This window comes from Sander lucioperca, chromosome 12 (assembly GCF_008315115.2).
Source record: "Sander lucioperca isolate FBNREF2018 chromosome 12, SLUC_FBN_1.2, whole genome shotgun sequence".
NCBI lineage: Eukaryota > Metazoa > Chordata > Actinopteri > Perciformes > Percidae > Sander > Sander lucioperca.
Genome location: NC_050184.1, coordinates 18,436,224 through 18,463,447, shown reverse-complemented (window position 1 = coordinate 18,463,447; position 27,224 = coordinate 18,436,224). Strand labels below are relative to the sequence as shown.

Here is a 27,224-nt window from a genome sequence, read left to right as displayed (position 1 = left end):
CCAACCATCTGATTTGGTAAATTAATTTCAAAATATATGCCCTAACCCTGTTATTTTACACTTACCTTAACCTATTTGGAAACCCTAATGACACCTACCTTACCTGTCTCGATCCTGAGTCTCCCTTGCCCCTGCAAAGAAATCAATTGAAAAAATAATATTATTGTTAGAATACAATTGTGATATTATTACTCACCTTAAAACTCAATTTAAACACCAATCAAGGGTCTTTAAATTCCTTTCTTAATATATTTCGATATTTTTTAATCACTTTTAAGATACTGGTGAGTTGAATTTAATTTAAAATGTAATTTAAGTTCTTTTTGAACAAATTTACATATTTTCTTCTAATTTTATATCAAGCGCAGGGCAGGCCTTCTCACTCCCACACACACCCAATGTTATCGACTCCAGCGATATCATTGGCCCTGGGTATCACATGGGTCTCACTGGATTCAGGATGTTTTTACCTGCTCGCTTTTCCCGGCTTTTTCATTCATTCTGCCAGACCACTGACTGAACTGTGTGAGAGGATCAGATTGAGAGAAATTGTTATTTATTTCGAGCTTGAAAAAGGCATTTATCAATGCCGAAACGCGTCGCTCATCTAAAATAAAGTTTCTCATTTATTCACCATCACGTCTCTACTTTTTGAGAGATAGTTTTCAGTTATTGTTTTTAGTTTTAGTTTGTTTTCCTACGGCCTTCGGCTCGACTTCAGGATGGCGGGTCAACGCTGGGATGATGAAGGCTGGCAAGAGGTTAGTTACAACGAGCGAGACAGAAAAATAAACACTGTACCCTCGGACAGACAGCCTTCCCTTTATCCCCCGCCGTCAGCAGTCTACGGCCCGCTCCTCCTAGCCGAAGCGGCCCGGGGAAATCAGCGCCACGACTCCCGCTATTTCAAAGATACAACGGGAGATCTAACTACAAGGAATATAGAGGTAATAACCAGGCCGAATTCCTTTACAACAACAACAACACCCCCAGAGCAAGGACAGGAACAACGGCCGTCCCCAGGACCGCCGAACACAAATAAACGGAGCTCCGCGCCGAGGATCCCCACAGCGGAGATGGCAGCGGCCCCAGACACAGCGGTGGCGGCAGCCACAAGGACAACGTTCCCGAAACTGGAGAGAGGGGAATCAACGGAGAGGAAGGTTTGTTCGCTCTCATGACACGGAGCAACAAAAAAACAATTATGATGACTCAGACTTTATATCAGAACGAAAAGTGATCCATAAGATTCGTACGGAGCGGCGCATACACATGTCACTCTCCGTTACACCTCGGCCACCTGGCAGGGTGACTCAACATCATCACCTCCATCAAACTGGACTCTAGCACACAATCAACAATATTCGTGGAAGGAATGCCAGAATTGGCAGCACACAACCATGCTAGATCTGGTCTGACATTATAGGGATAGCGATGGAGGATAAACTGCCAGATCCTAAACCAACTGAATGCTGGGAAACTGGAGGAGAAACAAACTTGGATATGCAGGCTGCTTGGTCTCGCAGCATTCGCAAGAAACTAGCACGCAGCACTTAGACACAGTGGTTGACCGACCAGACTGGTAGCAGCCACAGGACAAACACCGTCAGAACAGCCCACAGGACGAGACACAGACTCAGACTTTACCTGCCACAGGAGACTGCAGCTCCATCACCACCCCACTGAGACACGACGACGCGGTAACAGCCCATGCAACCACACGCGCCTACAGCTCTTCCTGCTCGTCCTCCTCCTCCTGCATCCTCGTCCATCCGCTCCGTCGCGGCCCACGTACCCTGTCTGTTAGAAGGCGACATATTGAGTGCTGCCAAGGACAGATTTGTTGGCTCAAGCTATCCCAACACCCACCTCAACCAGTACGGGGATCCCACAGAGGATCACACAGTGGGAAACACTCAGAACATGCCAGAAACAGACGGCAGCTGCACCCACACAGTCCCCATGGCAGGATGTGCAAAGGACTCCTACCGCTGGGAAGCTGCACCAGAACAACCTGTGGAGAAGACACACGAACAGCAGCAGATCAGAAGAGGGAGAACTGATTCTCTACATGCAGACCCTCTCCAGCGGTTCCTCCTCCTCCTCCCCCCCTCCCTCTTCTTCTCCTCCTCTATTATAGACTTCCCCATCTCCCTGTCCTCTCTTTTCTCTCCACACCTCTCTCCCCTTTCTCCCAACTCACCTCATTCCTTCACGCGTGATACCAGTCTGGAACAGCCACAGCAACAAAGGCCTCCACGCAACTTCCAGACTGCAAACGACAGAGATACAGAGGGAACCACATCATCTACCCCTGTATCCAACACTGCGGAAAGAGTGGGCCCTGTACCTAAACTCCAGGATACAGAGCACACTCTCCTTGCCCCCCGCAGACAGATGTTGGTGCTGGGGTTTTGTGTGGTGTCATTTGTATGTTCGTGATTGTTTGTTTTTGTTTATGTTGTTTTGTTTTGTGTTGTCTTGTCTACCACCTTGCCCAACAACTCCTGAGAACAGACCTTCAGACATGAGAGTCAGACCAACCAGAAAAAGGGTCTGTTGTTTGTCACTGAGCTAAGAAGCGTCTGGCTCACTTTTTTATAGGGATTCCAAACCTCTCCAGGATGCCACCTGTCTCCAATACCACGTCCAAGTGGACGGCTGTTCCCGAGTGCCACTTTTGCACACGCTGAAGCTATTTGGCCAAACCACCTGTCTCACAATGGGAGAAATGACTATCCTTTCCTTGGCATCACAGCAGATCCCACATCCCCAACTGTCACCATCCCACAGCTGACAAATGCTGCCATATGGCTGAAAAAGCATTACCTGATGCACTAACTTTGTGCCCCAAATCAAATTTTCCAGGGTCACTCCCACCCAATGAACAGGAACATATTTGGGCTGTGAACAAACACATCCAGGCCAACACGGCTCATTCCTCCACTCGCCAGGAAAAACTGTAAAAAAACCTTGAGAAAGGACCTCGTCCTGCGTCAAAACTAGACCGTCGTGGGACATTTCCAGCACTGGATCGATGCATTTTAACAAGGAGTCCCCTGTAAGTATAAGAGATGAAGCAGGGAAAAAAACTGTAATTAAACTTATGTGAATCCTTCAGCCTTACGCAGCCACAGATTCATGTTGAATAAAGGGGTAACCTTATTCCTCCTTACACAGGGGAAGGGTCACAAGTTGCTAAAAGACCAAACCGAATGACTACAGAATTATAACAGATAAGTTGAAAACTGTCTGTTTCATTGATGCTAACAAACTGATTATGTCCACTACCTTTTATCCGCACCACTGGGTTTCCTCTGCTGCACAACTTCCACTGAAATCACAAATTTAACACCAATTTGATACTGAATTTTTTTCAAAAACTATAGAAATGGATGGAACAACCCAATTGAGTGAATTTGAAATTGAAGCCATACTCAATGAGTGAAAACAATGAGTTTGTGATTAAACCGCGAATAAAAGGGAGTCGGTGGTGACTCATGGCAGGAGGATATCTTGGGAGGTCAGCACAATTAAATGACCAAAACTATTATGACAAACTTAGACAGACCCATATATAAAGACAACATACCGTAGTGGACAAAATTCTGTGCAACTGTGTATGATAAGACATCTACGCAATCAGAAACAACAAAACGTACCTCCAGGGAATAAAGAACCCAGCATGAGACGATGTTTACTTACTGCCTCAAAATCCCTAAAAAGAAGGAGCAGTGAGCTCTCCCGTACTGCATCCCCCTGACGCCGAGCGTCTCGGACTGTGATGAGTGAAACGTATTTCACGCAGAATCATAGATTTTCTATTAAATCCTCTGTCCACGTGACACCCAGTTATATTAAGGACACCGATGATTTTGTGAGAATCGAAATTTATAGCAAAACCCACAACCCCACCAAACCCCTAGCGCAAAAACCCCAAAACTCCCAAACTACGCCAAGGCCTTTTTGTGCTCTCGGATGTGGCCAGTCTCTACACACAACATCCAGGCCACTGAGGTCTCGTGAGCGGTCAAACAAACGCATCCAAAAATCACCCAGACAGAAAAAGGGCCGACAAGACATCCTCCAACTTCGCGAAATTAACCGACCAAAAATGATTTGATTTGACGGCCAATATTTTTACAAAGTCATGGACGGCTATGGGTTAAAAAGTTCGCCCCTCAGTCCGCAAAACATCACACATGGCAGACCGTGGGAGGAAAGCGCGCTGGCACCTGCCAGAAAAAACCGCTATATATTTCGCTATTTAGATGATATATTGGGATTTGGCAGCATCCAAAGAGGACTTTGATCAATTTATGCTTACCTTGAACAACCACAGGCAGTCCATCAAATTAAATCACAATAGCCCGACTCCAGGACTTCCTCGACACACACCACCTTCAAAGGCACCGACTGCCCTGCACACACAAACTGGATATACGAGTTTTTTTTAAGAGACAGATACACATGCCCTACTGTACAGGTCCAGTCATCACCCGAAGCACACCTTGCGGGGCTAGTAATCTCAGTTATTGAGATTAAAGAATTGACACCAGGAGGAGACTTTAAGGGCTGCAGTTAAAATCTATTTCCTCACTTCCAGGGGCTACACGTACACCATGCTGCGTCGGGCATGAGGACAATTACCAAGTCAAAACCATGTCTCGACTCTTTTACCATAAATCACTATTCCACAAAATGTCAAATTTGTCAGACAATTAAAAGAAATTCTTTTTGCTGGAGGAACACAGTTTTCTAAAAGATTACAAGTGATGCAGTTTAGAAAAAACTACAACCTGAGAGATTCTAGTGAGAGCTAAACTCAGCCTTACAGGCACACAGGACAGATCACAGGGGATTTCTTAGAAGGTACAGGATGGTACAAAAACCAGAACACCAAAGAGCTTTTTGAACCCAAAAGAACACTACTGTTCACCAGAAACATCATTTATTTAATAAGATGCTACAGTGTTCAAAGCATATGTTGGTGAATCAGGAAATACCATGCTAACTAGATTCACACAGCACAGATATAATATATAAACAAAACTACATATCCCTCTAGTCCAAAATTTCGTTGACACGGCTGGGCCATCTCAGGAGCCACTATTTGGAGTCCAACCCAGCCGGGACGGTGAAGCAGCGCAGGAGAATTGAACAGATCCGGATCACTAGACTGGGACACAGTGCCCAATGTCTGAATGAGAGATAGGATAGTTGGGAATTAGTGTAGGTCCATGGTGTGTGCATGTAATTCTGTGCCTCGGCAGCAGAATCTATTCATTCTAACCCGGCGTACCTGGACTGAAGCTTCCCTCTCATCTTCTCTGACAGATCTCCATCTCAGTATCCTTCTATTATGGGACACAAAAGACACATAAAATAGAATTAATAGATACCATGATAATTGGACTTCATAAGGGACTATAATTAATAGGTACGTGTGTGTGTAATAATGTGGTGTTGTATTATATATATTACAAATATGCTACATATGATTCTTAATTGGAAACTAGAGATATATGTTACACATATAGAGAACTCCTATGCTATGGAGTCACTTTTAAACAACACATTACTTTGGAAATCTTTCCTTTTTTATCTTCTTCCATGTGGTGGGAATATTAATTGTATACTACATATCATTGAACCATTTTATGTTCTTTTGTAACATAATACCACTTGTTTCCATGTTCTGTGGACGTACTCTGATGTGTACGGATCTATTTATATGGTACAGAGTACATATTCGACATTTTCATTCATAATTCAGAGAGTGTTGTGTTGTTGTTATTTATGATACATTGCATCAGTATTTCATAGATGTCTCTCATGTGATGGTTATTGTGCTCCCCACTTTTTGTTTTCAGTCTATGTTAGAGCAGAGCAGGACACAACATCCTGATTCCTGACCTAGTCATGGGGCTATACTTGAGGATCCTTACCAACCATAACCACTTTATTTTGGGGTACTATTGAAAGCGTCTTGCTAATCTCAAACCATCAGCCCAGTACACATTACAGGGACTATTGCTAAACCAACATGATTGTGTAATAAATTTCAGATATATGCCTTACCTGTATTTACACTTACTTTAACCATTGAAACCCGTAACGATACCACTTATCTGACTTGATGCTGAGTTCCCTTGCCCTGTAAAAAATCAAAAAAGAAAAATATTGTTAGAATGCAATTGTGATATTATTACTCACCTTAAAACTCAATTAAAACACATTAAGTCTTTATACCTTCTTAATATATTTCGATATCTTTAATCAATTTTAGAGAATGGTGAGTGGAAATTATTTAAAATGTAATTAAGTTCTTTCGAACAAATTACATATTCCTTATTTACATCAGCTGGGGCGGCCTTCCTCACTCCATACACACCCATGTATCGACCCAGCGATATCATTGGCCCTGGAATCAGGGTTTCACGGATTCAGGTGTATACCTGCTCGCTTTCCCGGCTTTTTTCATTCATTCTGCCGTAGCTGATGAACTGTGTGAGAGGATCAGATGAGAGAAAATTGTGATATTTCGAGCTGAAAAAGGCATTTATCATGCCGAAAACGGTCGCTCACTGAAATAAAGTTTCTCCTTTATTTACCATCACGTCTCTATTTTTTAAGAGATAGTTTTCGTATAGTTTTAGTTTTAGTTTGTTTTCTACGGCTCGGCTCGACTTCAGGATGGGGGTCAACGCTGGGATGATGAAGCTGCAAGAGGTTAGTACAAAAGAGGCAGACAGAAAAATAAACACGTACATCGGAACAGACAGCCTTCCCTTATCCCGCCGTCAGCAAGCTTACGGCCGCTACTCCTACGCCGAAGCGGACCGGGGAAAAGCGCCACGACTCCCGCCTATTTCAAAGATACAACGGGATCTAATACAAGGAATATAGAGGTAATAACCAGGCCGAATCCTTTACAACAACAACAACACCCACCAGAGCAAGGACAGAGAACAACGGCCGTTCCAGGACCGCGACACAAAAAACGGAGCTCCGCGCCGAGGTCCCACAGCGGAGATGGCAGCGGCCCAGACACAGCGGTGGCGGCAGCCACAAGGACACGTTCCCGAAAACTGGAGAGAGGGGAATCAACGGAGAGGAAGGTTTGTTCGCTTCATGACACGGAGCAACAAAAAAACAATATGATGACTCAGACTATCATCAGAACTAAAGTTAATCATAGATTATTTAGGCTGCGCATCACCTATGTCACCTCTCCTGTTACACTCCGGCCATTGCCAGGTGACTCACAACTCATCACCGCATCAACCTGCTGACTCTAATAACACAATCACAATATATTGAAGGTAATGCCAGAATTGGCAGCACACAACCCTGCTAGATCTGGTGACCATTATAGGGCTAGCATGGAGGATAACTTCCAGATCTAACCAACTTAATGCTGGGGAATGGAGGAAAAACTGTGATATTGCAGCTGCTTGGTCTCGCAGCATTTCGGCAAGAAAGAAACTAGCACGCAGCACTTAGACACAGTGTTTGACAGATGTAGCAGCCACACGGACACCCTCAGAAAGCCCACAGGAAGGACAGGACTCAGACTTTACCTGCCACGAGACGCAGCTCCCTCACACACTGGAGACAGACGAGGTAACATCCAGCAACCACCTGCTCTCCTGCTCTTCCTGCTGTCTCCTCCTCCTCCTCTCTGTCAACTGCTCCAGTCGCGGCCCACGTACCCTGTCTGTTAGAAGGCGACATTTGAGTGCTGCCATGACAGATTTTTGCTCAAGCCTATCCCAACACCCACTCAACCAGTACGGGGATCCCAGAGGATCACACAGTGGGAAACACTCAGAACATGCCCAGAACAGACGGCAGCTGACACCCACACAGCTCCCATGCCAGGAATGGTGCAAAGGACTCTACCGTGGGGAAGCTGCACCAGAAAACTGTGGAGAAGACACACGAACAGCAGCAGACTCAGAAGAGGGAGAACTGAGTTCTATAATGCAGACCTCTCCAGCTGTTCATCCCTCCTCCCTCCCCCCCTCCCTCTGCTTCTCTCCCTCTATTATAGACCTTTCCCATCTTCCCCGTCACTTCTCCTTCTCTCCACCTCTCCTCACCCTTTCTCCCAACTCACCTCATCCTTCACCGGTGATACCAGTCCTGGAACAGCCACAGACACAAAGGCCTCAACGCAAACTTCCAGACCTGCAAACGACAGGAATACAGAGGGAAACCACATCTTCTACCCTGATCCAACACGGGAAAAGATTGGGCCCCTTACCTAAAACTCCAGGTACAGAGCACCTCTCCTTGCACCGCAGAGTGTCTATCCCACTGCCAACAACTCCTGAGAACAGGACCCTCAGACATGAGCAACCAACAGGAAAATGTCTGTTTGGTCACTGGAGCCTAGAAGAAGTGGATATATAGGGGATTCAAACCTCCAGGAGCCACTTCTCCAAACCACGTCCAATGGACAGCTTTCAGGTGCACATTTTGCACACGCTGAAGCTATTTGGCCAACAACACCTGTCTCACAATGGTAGAATGACTATCCTTCCTTTGGCATCAACAGCAGATCCCACAATCCCCAAACTGTCACCATCCCCAGGGGACAATGCTGTCCATATGGCTGAAAAGCTTCCGATGCACTAATTTTTGGCACCAATCAATTTCTCAGGTCACTCCCACCCAATGAACAGAACATCTTTGGGCTCTGAACAAACATACATCCGGTCCAACACGGCTCCATTCTCACTCGCCAGGAATAACTTACCTTGAGAAGACCTCATCACTGGTCAAAACAGCACGGTGAGGACATGTTCCAAGCAACTGCGATCGAGCATTTAAACAAGGAAGTCCCTGTAAGTATAAGAGATGAACGCAGGAATAAAACGTAATTAACTTATGTGAATCCTTCCAGCTACAGCAGCACAGACTTCACTGTTGAATAAGGGTTAACCTTCATTCTGTCATTACACGGATGGTCACAAGTGCCTAAAAGACAAAACAGAAGGACTACACGAATTATCACAGAAAGTTGAAACTGCCGTTTATTATCAACAAACCTGATTCTGTCACTTACCTTTTATCCGAAATCCACCTGGGTTCCCTCGCTGCACAACTGTCCACTGAAATCACAAATTTAACAAATCTGATACTGAACTTTTTCAAAAGCACTAGTAGAATAGGAGGAACAAACCAATTGGAGTGAATTGAATTGAATAGCACTAATCAATGAGTGAAAACAAGAGATGGTGATTAAAACCTGCAGGACAAAGGAGAGCCGGTGTGCTCATGGACAGGAAGGATATCTTTGGAGGGATACAGACAATTAAGACCACAAAATATATATGCAAATTAGACAGACCCACTATATAAAGACACCATACTTAGTGACAAAAATTCTTCAACTTTGTATGATAGAAATTACTCAATCAGAAACAAAAAATTACCTCCAGGGAACATAAAGCAACCCAGATGAGACGCGAGTTACTTATGCCCAAAATAAAAAAGAAGGAGTCTGAGCCTCCCTACTGCATCGGGACGCAGCGATCGTCGATGACGGTGAGAGTGAAACGTCTTTTACAAGCAGAAGTCATAGATTTTGATTTAACAATCCTCTGTCCACGTACACCCACGGTAGTGTATTAGGAACCTATGATTCTTGTGAGAAAAGAAAGTCAAAAATTATAGTACGCGCACGTCCGTTGTCTGCTCTAGGATGTGGACAGTCTCTACACACACATCCAGGCCGAGAGGCTCTTAGCGGTCACAAAAGCGCATTCCAAAAATACACAGACAGCCAAAGGCCGACAAAGAAATCTCCAACTTCTCGAAATTAACCTGACTCAAAAATTGATATTATTGAATTGACGGCAGATGTTTTACAATTCATGGAGGCTATCTGGGTAAACAGTTACGCCCCGCGTACGACAAACATCACACATGGACAGCCTGTTTTGGGAGGATCATTTGACGTCGCTTCTCGGCATGGCTCTGGCCCAGAAAACAACCGCTATATTATTTTCGCATTTAGAGGCATATTTGGGGTATTTGCAGCATTCAAAGCGGCTTTGACAATTTATGCTGACCTGCGAACAACCACAGGCAGTCCATCAAATTAAAATCCACAATTAGCCCCGATCCATGGACTTCCTCGACCACCACCTCAAAGGACGACTCCCGCCACACACAAAATGGATATCGAGTTTGTTAAAGAGACAGATACACATGCCTACTGTACAGGTCCAGTCATCACCGAAGCACACCTTTGCGGGGCTAGTAAATCTCAGTTATTGAGATTTAAAAGAATCTGCACCAGGGAGGAAGACTTAAGGCTGCAGTTAAAAACTTATTTCCTCACTTCTCACAGGGGTACAAGTACACCATGCTACCTGCGTCGGGCCATTGAGGACATTTACCCAAGTCAAACCATTGTCTCGACTCTATTTACCAATATAATCACTTATCTCCACAAAATGTCAAATTGTCAGACAATTAAAAAGAAATTTATTCTGCTGGAGGTAACAAGTTTTTCTAAAAGATTACAAGTGATTGCAGCTTTTAGAAAAAACTACAACCTGAGAGATATTCTAGTGAGAGCTAACTCAGGCCTTACAGGCACACAGGACCAGATCACAGGGGGATTCTTAGAAGGTACAGGATGGTACAAAACCAGAACACCAAAGAGGTTTTTGAAACCAAAAGAACACTACTGTTCACCAGAAAATATCATTTATTTATAAGATGCCTACAGTGTTCAAAGCAATATGTTGGTGAATCAGGAAATACCATGCGACTAGATTCACACAGCACAGATATATATTAAATAAACATAAAAATTTACATATCCCTCTAGTCACAACATTTCGTGATCACGGCGGGCAATCTCAGAGCCACTATTCTGGAGTCCAACCCAGCCTGGACGGTGAAGCAGCGCAGAGAATGAAAGATCCGGATCACTAGACTGGGTACACACGTGACCAATGGTCTGAAGGAGAGAGGATAGTTGGAATGTAGTGTAGGCCATGGTCTGGCATGTAATTCTGCTGCCTTCGGCAGCAGAATCATTGATTGCATTACTAACCACGCCCGTCTGCGACTGAAGCTGTCCCCTCTTCCTCGCTGCTATGACAGATCTCCATCTCAGTTATCCTTATATTATGGGACACAAAGAACACATATAAATAGAATCGTTACTAGATACAATTGGCATTAATTGGACTTCATAAGGGACTCTAATTACAATAGTACGTGGTGTGTATATATAGTGTGTAGTGATGTATATCTATCTTTACACATATGCTTACAGTAGATTCTTACAGGAATAGAGATATATGTTACACAGATAGGCGACTCCTAGGCATATGGAGCTCACTTTTAACCAAAACACATACTTTGAAATCATTTGTCCTTTTTCATCTTCTCCATGTGTGGGAATATTTAATTGTTATATACGACATTATCATGATGACCATTTAGGTGCTTTTGATCACATAATACACTGGTTCCAGTGTACTGTGGACGTTACTTCGATGTGTACGGGCAGTATCAGTTATATGGTACAGGAGTACATATTCGCACATGTTCATTCATATTCAGAGATGTGGTGTGGGGTATGTATGATCACTTTGCATCATGTATTTCATAGATGGTTCTTCAGGTGATGGATTATGGGCTCTCCACACTTTTGTTTTCAGTCTATTGTTAGAGCAGAGCAGGGGACACACACATCCGGATCCGGACGAGTGCATGGGGCTCTGACTGAGATCCTTACCACCATAACGTTATTTTGGGGTCATATTGAAAGCTTCTCTGCCTAATTCAACCATTCAGCCAGGAACACATATACAGGACTATGCCTAAACCAACAATGGATTGGTACATACATTTCAAGGAATTAGGCCGTACTGTATTTCACTTACTTACCTATTTGGAAACCCTAACGATACCACCTTATCTGACTAGATGCTGAGTATCCTTGCCCTGTAACAAAAAATCAAACAAAAGAAAGAGTTTATTGTTAGAAAGAATCGCATAGTGATATTAGTACCTCACCTTAAAACCTCAAGTTTAACACCATTTAAGGGTCGTTTTTATAGACTCTTGTGTATAGTTCGATATCGTGTAATTTCAATTGTACGAGAGCTGTGCGAGGAAGTTAATTTAAATGTAATTAAGTTCTTTTCGACCAAACATTACATATTTTGCCTCTTACGTTTACAGTCAGGCTTGGGGCAGCGCCCTCACACTCCCCATACACAACCAATGGTATCGGACTGCCAGCGATATCATGGCACTGGAATCCAAAGGGTTCACTGATTCAGGATGTTTCATACACTGCTCGCTTTCCCGGCTTTTTCATGTCCTTCTGCAGTCGCTGGACTGAACTGTGTGAGCGTAATCAGATTGAGGAGACATTGTGATTATTTGGAGCTTGAAAAAGCATTTCCATATAGGCCGAAACGCGTCGCTCATCTGAAATACAGTTGCTTCCTGGATTTACCATCAGTCTCTCATACGAGATAGTTTCAGTTATGAGTTTTTAAGTTTTAGTTTTGTTTTCCTACGGCATTCGCTCGCCAGTCAGGATGCGCGTCAACGCCGGGATGATTGAAGGCTGGCAAGAGGTGAGTTGACAAACGAGGGCAGACAGAAACATTAAAACACATGGTACCCCGGAACAGACAGCATCTCCTTCATCCCGCCGTCAGCAGCTCTCCGGACGTCGTCTCCTACGCGAAGCGGCCGGGGAAATCAGCGCCACGACTACGCTATTTCAATAGTATACAAACGGGAGAGATCTAACTAAAGGAACTATAGAGGAAAAATAACCAGGCCGACATTTCCTTTACACAACACTAAACACCACCCGAGCACAGGACAGGCACACACGGCCGTCTCCTAGGACGCCGACACCGCCCCAAATATAAAACGCGAGCTCCGCGCGAGGATCCACCAGGGACCGGCAGATGGCGAAGCGGCCCAGACACAGCGGGTGGCGGGCGGCGCACTAAGGACACGTGCCCGAAACGGGAGAGAGGGGAATCACGGGAGAGGAAGGTGTTGTTCGCTCTCATGCCACGGAGCCACAAAAAAACACTCTGATGACTCAGACTTTATCATCAGAACTAAAGTAGTCCATAAGCGTATTAGGCTGCGGGCATCACTAAAAAATGTCACCTCTCTGTTACACCCGGCCATTGCAGGTGACTCACAACCTCATCACCTCCATCAAACCTGCTGACTCTATAACACAATCAACGACTATTATTGAAGGTATGCGGAATTGGCCGCACACAACCTGTCTAGATCTGGTGAGCGCATGATAGGGCTAGCAGGAGGTATAACTCTCATGATCCTAAAACCAACACTAATGCTGGGACTGGAGAAAAAACTGTGAGTATTGCAGCTGCTTGGTCTCGCAGCCATGTCGGCACGAAATCAGCACGCAGCACATAGACACGGTGTTTGACAGATGGGGCTAGCAGCCACGGGACACCACTCAGACAAGCACACAGGAGAGTGAACACAGACTCAGACTTAACCTGACACAGAGGATGCAGCTCCCTCCACCACCCACTGGAGACAGACGAGGTAAATCCCAGCAACCACTGACTCCTCTGCTCTTCCTGCTCGCTCCCTCATCCTCTCTCCTCTGCTCCATCCTGACGCAGTCGCGGCCACGTACCTGTCTGTTAGAAGGCGACAGTGAGTGCTGCAGACAGCCTTTTTGGCTCAAGCTATCCAACCCACCTCAACCCGAGACCGGGGAGCCCAGAGGATCACACCGTGGGAAACACCAGACCATGCCAGACCAGGCCGGCAGCTGACACCCACACAGCTCACATGCAGGATGTGCCAAAGGACTCCTACGCTGGGGACAGCTGCACCAGAACAACCGGTGGAGACGGGACACCCGAACAGCAGCAGACTTCAGACGCAGGGAGAACTGATTCTTCACATGCAGACCGCTCTCCAGCTGTTCTCCCTCGAGGACCGCCTGCCACCGCACGAGGGCAACGTCGGATCTCCTACCTCTATGATAGACCTGCCCATCTTCGTCTCGCTCCTCTGACGCTCCCCGCTCTGCTTCTCCCAACTCACTCAGTCCAGTCTACACAAAAGGCGGAGAGGTGAGTACCAGTCGGAACAGCCACAGCAACAAAGGGCCCCACGCATAACTTCAGACCTGCAACGCCAGAGAAACAGAGGGACACCACATCCTTCTACCCATGTATCAACACTGGGAAAGATGGGCCTTACCTAATACTCCAGGTACAGGAGCGAACTCTCCTTGGCACCACGGCAGAGTGTCGATCCCACCTGCCCCTAACAAAACTCCTGTAGAACAGCCCCTTCAGGCATGAGCAGCAGACCAACAGAAAATGTCTGGTTGGTCACCTGGAGATAAGAGAAGTGGTTATATAGGGGATTCAAACCTCGCCAGGATGCACCTTTCTCCCAAACACACGTCAAGGGACAGTTGCCAGGCTGCCACTTTTGCACACGTCTGCAGCTATTTTGGCCAAAACACAGTCTCCACAATGGTAGAAAGGTACGATCACTCTTTGGCATCACACAGCAGATCCACACTCCCAAACTCTGTCACCACCCCACAAGCTGGACAATGCTGTCATATGGGCTGAAAAGCCTTCCCCTGATGCGCACTATTTTGTGTGCCCCAAAGCATTTCTCCAGGTCACTCCATCAGAGTAACAGAATCAATCTTTGGCTCTGAACAACCACATGCCAGGCCACACGGCTCATGTCCAGTCGACACTCGCCAGGAATAACTTTACCCTGAGAAGGACCTCATTCACTGGTCACCAACAGACGGTGCAGGACATGTTCAGGCCAAGGATCGAGCATGTTGTAAACAGGATGTCCCTGTAACGTCTAAGAGGATGAAGCAGGCGAAATAAACGTAATACTCTATGGCAAATCCTTCAGCTACAGCAGCACAGGACTGTCACGTTGAATAAAGGGTTAACCTTCATCCTCCGTACACAGGACTGGTCACAGAGGGACTGAAAGACCACAAAACCAGAATGGCCTTACAGAAGTATAGCACACGAAAGTGTGAAACTGGCTGTTTATGATGCTAACAAACCGAGTCTGTCCACTTCACCTTTATCCGAAATCACAGGGTCCTCTGCTCGGACAACTTTCCACGGAAATCACAAATTGACACACAATCTAGGATACTGAATTTTTGTCAAAGCATCTCGCATAGCGATGGAACAACCCAAGTTGAGTGAATTTGAAATTGAAGCACTAATCCATGCAGTGAAACAATGAGATGTGATTAAACCTGCAGACAAAGCGCGCGCGGTTGCCTGCTCATGGAACAGGAAGGAATATCTTTGGGAGGATACAGACAATTAAGACCAAAAAATAATATGCAAATTAGCAGACTATATAAAGACCCCATACCATTAGTGGACAAACTGCTTTCAACCTTGTATGAATAAGACAATTTATCAAATCCAGAAACAAAAATTACCTCAGAATCAAAGAACCAGAATGAGACGATTTTACTTAATGGCCAAAATCCATAAAAAGAAGGCGTCCTGGAGCCTCCTTACTGCATCACCCTGGCACGCATCCGATGTTCTGACTGGGAGTGGAAACGGATTGTTCACAGCAGGAATAGAAAAAAAAATTCATGATTTTTATTTCAATCCTTGTCACGTACACCCCAGTTATATTAAAGGACACCTATGATTTTGTGGAGAAAGTCCAAAAAATATTATAGTACGCCCGTAAGTTTTGTTCTCTCTGGATGGGACAGTCTCTTACACCAACATCCAAGGCCTTGAGGGTCTCTAGCGGCAAAACGCATTCCAAAAATACCCAGACAGCAAAAGGCCAGACAAAGAAACTCCTCCAAATTTCGGAAATTAACCTGACCAAAAAATGATTGCAATTTGACGGCCAATATTTTTACACATCATGCGGCCGGGATAGGGTAAAAAAGTTCGCCTAGTACGAGATAAACTCCCACATGGCCGCGGGAGGGGGGAAAGCGCTATGGCCATCTGCCAGAAAAAAAACCGCATATATTATTGAGCATTTAGAGGATTGGGTGATTTGGCAGCATTCCAAGAGGACTTGATCAAGTCATGCTTCCTTGAACAACCACAGGCAGGGGTCCATCAAATTAAAAATCACCAATTAGCCCGACTCCAGACTTCTCGGACACCACCACCTCAAAGGCACCGAACTTTCCTCATGCACACACAAATGGATATTCCGAGGTTTTTTTAGAGGACAGATAGCACATGCCATACGTAAGGTCCAGTCATCACCGAAGGCACACCTTGGCGGGGCTAGTTAAATCTCAGTTATTGAGCTTTAAAAGAATCTGCACCGAGGAAGACCTTTAAGGGCGGCAGTAAATCTTATTTTCCGCATTCTCAACAGGGGCTACAGTACAGCTGCGTCGGGCATTGAGGACATTCCAAGTCAAACCATTGTCTCGACTCTATTTTACCAATTATAATCAATTATTCCCCACAAAATGTCAAAGTGGTCAGACAATTAAAAAGAATTGTATTTTTGCTGGAGGGTAACACCGTTTTTCTAAAAGATTCAAGCGATGACAGCTTTTAGAAATAAAACTACAACCTGCGAGATTATTCTGTGGAGAGCTAAACTCAGGACACAGGCAAACAGGACCAGATAACAGGGGGTATTTCTTACTTAGCAATGTACAGGATGGTACACAAACCAGAACACCAAAGAGGTTTTGAAACCCCAAAAAGAACACTACTGCTTCCCCAGAAAAATCTCATTTATTTAATAAGATGACTACAGTGTTCTCCACGCAAGATGTTGGGAATCAGGAAATACATGTTAAATAGTTCACAAAGCACAGATATAATATTGAATAAACATAAAAATTTACATATCCCTCTATTACAACCTTCGTGATCCGGCTGGGGCCAATTCGAGCCCTATTCGGGAGTCCAACCAAGCCTGGACGGTGAAGCAGCGCAGGAGAATGAAAGATCCTGGATCATAGACTGGGTGTACACATGTGCCAATGGTCTGAATGAGAGATAGCGATAGTTGGGAATCAGTGTAGGTCCATGGTTGTGCATGTACTTCTGCTGCCTTCAGGCAGCAGAATTCATTTATTTCATTCCTAACCGCGCCCTACTGGACTGAAGCTTGACCCTCTTATCTCTTCTATGACAGATCTCCATCTCAGTTAGACTTACTTATGGGACACAAAAGAACACATAAAATAGAATAATAATAGAACATTTGATTAATGGATTCATAAAGGGACTATAAGTAAATAGGTACGTGGCTGTGTGTTAGATACTTATCGGTGTGTATGTATATATATATATTTACAATATTGCTTAATATGATTCTTAATTGAACTCGAGATATATGTTACAAATAGAGAACTCCTATGCATAGGGAGTCAATTTTTAAACCAAAAACATTACTTTGGAAATTCTTTTCCTGTTTTAATCTTTCTCCCATGTGGTGGGATAGTTAATGTTATAGAATTCATTGAACCATTCTTATGTTGATTTGGATAACATATACCACTTGTTCATGTCTGTGGACTGTCCTTTGAGGTAAGGATTATATTATATGGCTACAGGAGACATATTTAGCCACATGTTCATCATACTCAGAGATTGTTGTTGTTGTTGTTATTTATGATACATTTGCACAGGTATTTAATAGATGTTCTCAGTGAGGTTATTGGTCCCAACTTTTTGTTTTCAGGTCTAGTGTTAGAGCAGAGCAGGACACAACATCCTGATTTCCTGAGAATTCATGGGCTATACTTGAGGATTATTACCCTAACCATAACACGTATTTTGGGGAGATTTGAAAAAAGCTTTTGCCTAATCTCAACACCATTCCAGCCCCAGGTAACACATTACAGGGAATATTGCCTAAACCGCAAACAATTGGATTGGAAATAATTTCAAGATATATGCCTTACTGTTATTCTTACACTACCTTAACCTATTTGGAACCTAACGGCTCCCACCTTATCTGACTGATGCTGAGTCTCGTGCCTACTGTAAAAAAATCAAAAAAAGAATTATGTGTTAGATTCAAATGTGCTATTTTACCTCACATTAAAACTCAATTTAAAACCTGTAAGGGTCTTGAAATACCGTTCTTAAGATATTCGATATCTTTCTAATCAATTTGAAGAGACTGGTGAGTGAATTAATTTAAAATGTAATTTAAGTTCTTTTCGAACACGTTACATATTTTCCTTCTAATTTTACATCAGGCTGGGGCGGACTCTATCCCATACACACCCAATGTTATCGCCTCAGCGATATATTGGCCCTGGGAATCACTGGGTTTCAATGGATTCAGGATGTTGAGACCTGCTCGCTTTTCCGGCTTTTTTCATTCATGCTGCCGTACGCTGCTGGACTGTGTGAGAGGATCAGATGAGAGAAAAGTGTGATTTATTTCGGCTTGAAAAAGGCATTTATTCATGCCGAAACGCGTCGATCACTGAAATAAAGTTTCTCTTATCCATAACGTCTCTATTTTTGTAAGAGTAGTTTTCAGTGTATAGTTTTAGTTTTAGTTTGTTTTCCTCACGGCCATTCGGCTCGACTTCAGGATGGCGGGTCAACGCTGATGATGAAGGATGGCAAGAGGTTCGTACAAAAACGAGGAGACCAGAAAAGAAAACACTGTACCCTCGGAACAGACAGCCTTCCTTTATCCGAAGTCAGCATCTTACGGCGCTCCTCCTACGCCGAAGCGGAACGGGGAATCAGGCGCCCACGAATACGCCTATTTCAAAGATAAACGGCGATCTAATACAAGGAATTAGAGGGAATAACCAGGGCCGAATTCCTTTACAACAACAAACAACACCCACCAGAGCAAGGAAGGAACAACGGCCGTCTCAAAGGACCGCGAAACAATATAAAGAGCTCCGCGCGCGAGGATCCCCACAGCGGATGATGGCAGCGGCCCCAGACACCAGCGGGTGGCGGGCAGCCACAGGACAAACGTTCCCGAACCTGGAGCGAGGGGAATCAACGGGAGGAAGGGTTGTCGCTTCCTGACACGGAGCAACAAAAACAAAACAATTATGATGACTCCGACTTGACATCAGAACTAAAGTTATCCATAAGATTATTAAGGCTGGGATCACCTAAAAAATGTCACCTCTACTGTTACACCTATCCGGCCATTGCCAGGTGATCAACAACTCCAGCACCTCATCAAACTGCTGACTTAATAACACAATCAACATATTATTGAAGGTAATGCACAGAATTTGGCAGCACACACCTGCTAGTCTGGGTGACCATTATAGGGTACGCATGGAGGATAAACTCCAGACCTTAAAACAGCAACTTAATGCTGGAACTGGAGTGAAAAACTTGGAATGCAGTGATTGGTCTCGCAGCCATTCGGCAAGAAACTAGCACGCAGCATACTTTAGACACAGTGTTTGACAGACTGGTAGCAGCCACAGGGACAACCCTACCGCAAGGCCCCAACAGGAAGGACACAGACGCACTTTACCTGCCACAGAAGAATGCAGCTCCCTCCACCACCACACTGGATACAGACGAGGTAAAACATCCCAGCAACACCTGCTCCCTCTGCTCTTCTGCTCGTCGCCTCCTCCTCCTCCTCCGGGTCCATCCTGCTCAGCGCTGGACCACGTACCCTGTATGTTAGAGGCGACATTGAGGGCTGCCATGACGTTTTTGGGTCAAGCCTTACCAACACACCACTCAACCAGTATCCGGGGACCCACCAGAGGTCACACGGGGAAACACTCCGAACTGCCCAGAGAACAGAGGCAGCTGACACCACACAGCTCCCTGCAGGAATGGTGCAAAGGAACTCCTACCGCTGGGGAAGCGCCCAGAACCAACCTGTGGAGAAACACACGAACAGCAGCGGGAAGACTTCAGAAGAGGGAGAACTGATTCTTTACATGCAGACCCTCTCCAGTGTTCCTCCGCTCCTCCCCCCCTCCTCTTATCTCCTCCCTCTATTAAGACCCTTCCCATTCTTCCACTGTTCCTTCCGCTTTCCTACCACATTCCCTCCCATTTCTCCCAATACCTCATTCCCTCTCACCGGTGATAACCGTACTGGAACAGCCACAGCAACAAAGGCCCTCCACCTGCAAAACTTCCAGACCTGCAAACGAACCGAGGAATACAGAGGGAACCACATCTCTACCCCTGTATCCAACAATGGGAGCAGCATGGGCTACATTAACATAAACTCCAGGTACAGAAGCAAACTCTCCTTTGCACCCGCCGAGTGTCATCCCACCTGCCCCAACAATCTGCAGAGAACAGACCCTTACGACTATGAGCAGTGGACCAACCAGTAATGTTGCTTTGGGTCAAATGGGCCTAAGAAGAAGTGGCTTCTTATAGGGGATGAAAACCTCTCCCGGATGCCACCTTTCTCACAAAACCACGTCCAAGTGGACAGCTTTCAGGTCGCACTTTGCACAACGCTTGGAACGCGGAATTTTGGCCAAAACCGTCTCACAATGTAGCAATAGAAATGACCCCTTTCCTTTGGCATCAACAGCAGTCCAACAATCCCAAACTGTCACCATCCCACAGTATCTGGACAATGGTGTCCATATGGCTTGAAAAAGCCTTCCCTGATGCACTAATTTTTGCCCCAAATCAATTCTACAGGTCACTCCCACCCAATGAACAGCAAACAATCTTGGGGCTCGGAAACCAAACACATCCAGGGCCAATCACGCTCCATTCCTCAATCGCCAGGGAATAAATTTACCTGAGAAGGACCTCATTCATGGTAAAAAACAGGACCGGTGAGTACATGTCCAGCACTGGGATCGAGAATTTAAACAACAGGCGCCCTGTAAGTCTAAGAGAGAAAGCAGGGAATAAAACGTAATTAATTATGGTGAAATCTTCGCTTTACAGCAGCAAGACTTCACTGTTGAATAAAAGGGTTAACCTTTATTCTTCCTTACACAGGACTGGTCACAATCCATGTGCTCTCATATACATCTTAACAACTAAACATTTCGAGATCCATTGGTGTGTGAGTTCGGGGGCCTCGAGGAGGGGCGGGGATGTCCTGGACTTTTGCTCCTGATTAGTGGTTTGTGCATTAAGGTCTCACAGCCTTCGGCTGTGAGACTTTCTTTAATTTCCCCTAACCCTTCATTCCTTCCTTACACAGGACTGGTCACAAGTGCCTAAAAGACCAAACCAGAATGGACTTACAGAATTATCACAGAAAGTTGAAACTGTCTGTTTATTATGCTAACAAACCTGATTCTATCCACTTACCTTTTATCCCGAAATCCACCTGGGTTCCCTCTGCTGCACAACTTCCACCTGAAATCACAAATTTAACACAATCTGATACTGAATTTTTTCAAAAGCACTATAGAATAGGATGGAACAAACCCAATTTGAGTGAATTTGAAATTGAAGCACTTAATCAATTGAGTGAAAACAATGAGATTGTGATTAAACCTGCAGACAAAGGGAGCTCGGTGGTGCTCATGGACAGGAAGGATTATCTTTGGGAGGGATACAGACAATTAAATGACCAAAAATATTATGCAAAATTAGACAGACCCATATATAAAGACACCATACCATTAGTGGACAAAATTCTTTCAACTTTGTATGATAAGAAATTTATCAATCAGAAACAAAAAACTTACCTCCAGGGAAATAAAGAACCCAGAATGAGACGATTTTACTTACTGCCCAAAATCCATAAAAAGAAGGAGTCCTGGAGCCTCCCTTACTGCATCCCCCCTGGACGCCCGATCGTCTCTGACTGTGAGAGTGAAACGTATTTTACAGCAGAATTCATAGATTTTTATTTAAATCCTCTGTCCACGTTACACCCCAGTTATATTAAGGACACCTATGATTTTGTGGAGAAAGTCAAAAATATTATAGTACCGCCAACATCCTTTTTGTTCTCTCTGGATGTGGACAGTCTCTACACCAACATCCAGGCCTCTGAGGGTCTCTTAGCGGTCAAAAACGCATTCCAAAAATACCCAGACAGCAAAAGGCCCGACAAAGAAATCCTCCAACTTCTCGAAATTAACCTGACCAAAAATGATTTTGAATTTGACGGCCAATATTTTTTACAAATTCATGGGACGGCTATGGGTAAAAAGTTCGCCCCCTCGTACGCAAACATCCACATGGCAGCCTGGGAGGAAAGCGCTCTGGCATCCTGCCAGAAAAAAACGCTATATTATTTTCGCTATTTAGATGATATTTGGGGTATTTGGCAGCATTCCAAAGAGGACTTTGATCAATTTATGCTTACCTTGAACAACCACAGGCAGTCCATCAAATTAAAATCCACAATTAGCCCCGACTCCATGGACTTCCTCGACACCACCACCTTCAAAGGCACCGACTTCCCTGCCACACACAAACTGGATATCCGAGTTTTTTTTAAAGAGACAGATACACATGCCCTACTGTACAGGTCCAGTCATCACCCGAAGCACACCTTTGCGGGGCTAGTTAAATCTCAGTTATTGAGATTTAAAAGAATCTGCACCAGGGAGGAAGACTTTAAGGCTGCAGTTAAAATCTTATTTTCCTCACTTCTCACCAGGGGCTACACGTACACCATGCTGCGTCGGGCATTGAGGACATTTACCCAAGTCAAACCCATTTGTCTCGACTCTATTTTACCAATTATAATCACTTATTCTCCACAAAATGTCAAATTTGTCAGACAATTAAAAAGAAATTTTATTTCTGCTGGAGGTAACACAGTTTTTCTAAAAGATTACAAGCTGATTGCAGCTTTTAGAAAAACTACAACCTGAGAGATATTCTAGTGAAAGCTAAACTCAGGCCTTTACAGGCACACAGGACCAGATCACAGGGGGATTTCTTTAGAAGGTACAGGATGGTACAAAACCAGAACACCAAAGAGGTTTTTGAAACCCAAAAGAACACTACTGTTCACCAGAAAAATATCATTTATTTAATAAGATGCCTACAGTGTTCAAAGCAATATGTTGGTGAATCAGGAAATACCATGCTAACTAGATTCACACAGCACAGATATAATATTAATAAACATAAAAATTTACATATCCCTCTAGTCCAACATTTCGTTGATCACGGCTGGGCCAATCTCAGAGCCACTATTCTGGAGTCCAACCCAGCCTGGACGGTGAAGCAGCGCAGGAGAATTGAAAGATCCTGGATCACTAGACTGGGTACACATGTGCCCAATGGTCTGAATGAGAGATAGGATAGTTGGGAATTAGTGTAGGTCCATGGTTTGTGCATGTAATTCTGCTGCCTTCGGCAGCAGAATTCATTTATTTCATTCCTAACCCTGTCTGTTTATTATGCTAACAAACCTGATTCTGTCCACTTACCTTTTATCCCGAAATCCACCTGGGTTCCCTCTGCTGCACAACTTCCACCTGAAATCACAAATTTAACACAATCTGATACTGAATTTTTTCAAAAGCACTATAGAATAGGATGGAACAAACCCAATTTGAGTGAATTTGAAATTGAAGCACTTAATCAATTGAGTGAAAACAATGAGATTGTGATTAAACCTGCAGACAAAGGGAGCTCGGTGGTGCTCATGGACAGGAAGGATTATCTTTGGGAGGGATACAGACAATTAAATGACCAAAAATATTATGCAAAATTAGACAGACCCATATATAAAGACACCATACCATTAGTGGACAAAATTCTTTCAACTTTGTATGATAAGAAATTTATCAATCAGAAACAAAAAACTTACCTCCAGGGAAATAAAGAACCCAGAATGAGACGATTTTACTTACTGCCCAAAAACCATAAAAAGAAGGAGTCCTGGAGCCTCCCTTACTGCATCCCCCCTGGACGCCCGATCGTCTCTGACTGTGAGAGTGAAACGTATTTTACAGCAGAATTCATAGATTTTTATTTAAATCCTCTGTCCACGTTACACCCCAGTTATATTAAGGACACCTATGATTTTGTGGAGAAAGTCAAAAATATTGTAGTACCGCCAGCATCCTTTTTGTTCTCTCTGGATGTGGACAGTCTCTACACCAACATCCAGGCCTCTGAGGGTCTCTTAGCGGTCAAAAACGCATTCCAAAAATACCCAGACAGCAAAAGGCCCGACAAAGAAATCCTCCAACTTCTCGAAATTAACCTGACCAAAAATGATTTTGAATTTGACGGCCAATATTTTTTACAAATTCATGGGACGGCTATGGGTAAAAAGTTCGCCCCCTCGTACGCAAACATCCACATGGCAGCCTGGGAGGAAAGCGCTCTGGCATCCTGCCAGAAAAAAACGCTATATTATTTTCGCTATTTAGATGATATTTGGGGTATTTGGCAGCATTCCAAAGAGGACTTTGATCAATTTATGCTTACCTTGAACAACCACAGGCAGTCCATCAAATTAAAATCCACAATTAGCCCCGACTCCATGGACTTCCTCGACACCACCACCTTCAAAGGCACCGACTTCCCTGCCACACACAGACTGGATATCCGAGTTTTTTTTAAAGAGACAGATACACATGCCCTACTGTACAGGTCCAGTCATCACCCGAAGCACACCTTTGCGGGGCTAGTTAAATCTCAGCTATTGAGATTTAAAAGAATCTGCACCAGGGAGGAAGACTTTAAGGCTGCAGTTAAAATCTTATTTTCCTCACTTCTCACCAGGGGCTACACGTACACCATGCTGCGTCGGGCATTGAGGACATTTACCCAAGTCAAACCCATTTGTCTCGACTCTATTCTACCAATTATAATCACTTATTCTCCACAAAATGTCAAATTTGTCAGACAATTAAAAAGAAATTTTATTTCTGCTGGAGGTAACACAGTTTTTCTAAAAGATTACAAGCTGATTGCAGCTTTTAGAAAAAACTACAACCTGAGAGATATTCTGGTGAGAGCTAAACTTAGGCCTTTACAGGCACACAGGACCAGATCACAGGGGGATTTTTTTAGAAGATACAGGATGGTACAAAACCAGAACACCAAAGAGGTTTTTGAAACCCAAAAGAACACTGTTCACCAGAAAAATATCATTTATTTAATAAGATGCCTACAGTGTTCAAGCAATATGTTGGTGAATCAGGAAATACCATGCTAACTAGATTCACACAGCACAGATATAATATTAATAAACATAAAAATTTACATATCCCTCTAGTCCAACATTTCGTTGATCACGGCTGGGCCAATCTCAGAGCCACTATTCTGGAGTCCAACCCAGCCTGGACGGTGAAGCAGCGCAGGAGAATTGAAAGATCCTGGATCACTAGACTGGGTACACATGTGCCCAATGGTCTGAATGAGAGATAGGATAGTTGGGAATTAGTGTAGGTCCATGGTTTGTGCATGTAATTCTGCTGCCTTCGGCAGCAGAATTCATTTATTTCACTCCTAACGCTTCCGTGCGAGGGAGACGCGAGCGTCTCTCGATGAGCGGAGTCACGAGCGCCCTGCCCAGCTGCTCCAGGAACACGCACCTCCTGTAGAGCTTGCCGCGCATCCACTGGGGCCTGAGCTCTCGCCAGAGCACAAAGGCGTTGTAGGCGGACACGTCGAGGATGTTGTGGAACACGGCGAGGGGCCAGCGCGTCGTCTTCCTGCGGCAGCTGTACGTGCCGACGAGCTTGTCCAGGTTGTCCACGCCGCCCTTGGTGCTGTTGTAGTGCAGGATGATGTCGGGCTTGGCGTCCCTGGTGGCGCGGACGCGCGCCTTCCCCGTGTGCAGCGTGCTCAGCAGCAGCACGTTCTTGTGCCTCTTGGGCACGTAGGACACCAGAGTGACGGTGGGCGTGAAGGCGAACCTGGACGAGAAGAGCGCACGGCCCTTGGTGTTGAGCAAGGCGCGCGGCAGCTCGGGCTTGTTTTTGCGCATCGTGCCCACCACGGTGAGGCGCCTCTCGATGAGCAGCCGCCGGGCCAGCTCGTAGGAGGTGAAAAAGTTGTCGCACGTCACGTTGCGCGGACCCCGCAGGCCCTTGGTCACGTCCAGCACCACGCGCGCGCCCAGATTCCTCTCGGGCCCGCCGCTCGCCGACTTGCCCGTGTACATCTGCATGTTCCACGCGTAGCTGGACGCGGCGTCGCAGGCCACCCAGGACTTGAGTCCGTACCTGGCGGGCTTGCTGGGCATGTACTGGCGGAAGGAGCATCGACCTTGTTGTCGTTGTCGTTGTCGTCGTCGTTGGCGTTGGAGGTGTTGGACGTGTCGTCAAAGAGTGAGAATGAGAAAGACACGGAAAAAGAACTCGGAGGAAGACAAAGAAGGGGGGAAGGAGGGAAGGTGAAGAACAAGAATGAGATAGAAATTATAGATGAGAATACAAGCACACGAGAAAAGAACAAAATGTTTAGAAACATCCGCATGCGCACACACACACAAAAGCATTGTAAACGGCGAGCTGGAAAAAGACCAAGAAAAAGACGAGACAATTGTGCCACGGCTGTCGCGATACGACGATAATGAAAATAGCTGCGGTGATAAATACCCACCTCGAAAGGGAACCAGCTGCTCGTCCACGGTCACGTCGGGGCCCGGGTTGTAGAGGCGAGGCAGCCGCCGCACCCAGGCGTCCCACACGTCTCGTATGGCCGCCAGTTTGTCCGCGGCTCATCTGGCGGCTCTCGTCTCGCGGTCGTCGAATCGCAGCAGTCGCGAGAACGCGTGGAAGCGCTTGAGCGGCATCGTGGCGCGGAAAATGGCCCTGCCGCTCTCCTCGTGCCACAGGCTCTCCAGGGCCTCGTTTCGGGACCTGTACACGCCGGCGAGGAGCAGCAGCCCGATGTAGCCGCGCAGGTCCGTGGCGTCCATCAGTTTCCAGCCGTTGCCGCACTTCCTTAGGCCCTCGATGTTCGTGGCGGTCACCACGATCTCTTGTATGTGCCGCGTGACAAACAGCTCGAAAGCGGAGAGTATATCGCGGACGCGTGTTGCCGCGTACTCTGTGGGTCCTGGGCTCTGCGGAGCGGTGGCGCGTCTGGCCGGGTCTTGTTGTTGCCGTTCGTCTTGGTCGTGTCGTTCGTCTTGGTCTCGGTCACGTTGGTCTTGGTCTTGGTCTTGGTCTTGGTCGTTGCCGTCGTCGCCGTCGTCCAGTTGTTGTTCCTCGTCCTCTTCATATTCGGCACGACGGCGGCGACGAGGTCCAGGGCGATGGGGATGATACGTCGTGGAGGACCATTCGATCTCGCCGT

At 45.5% G+C, this 27,224-nt stretch overlaps 1 protein-coding gene across 1 annotated transcript; it reads right to left on the bottom strand.

The window, feature by feature from the left end:
* Window positions 1-23,126: 23,126 nt before the first annotated feature.
* On the bottom strand, window positions 23,127-27,004 carry LOC116039112. The gene is made up of 5 exons (XM_031283887.1): window positions 26,526-27,004; window positions 25,433-26,189; window positions 25,254-25,331; window positions 23,393-23,440; window positions 23,127-23,247 (listed from the first exon to the last, which is right to left on the bottom strand). The coding sequence occupies exons 2-5, from the start codon at window positions 26,164-26,166 to the stop codon at window positions 23,127-23,129; spliced, it is 981 nt and encodes a 326-aa protein (XP_031139747.1). The 5' UTR covers window positions 26,167-26,189; window positions 26,526-27,004.
* Between the last annotated feature and the right edge of the window lie 220 nt (window positions 27,005-27,224).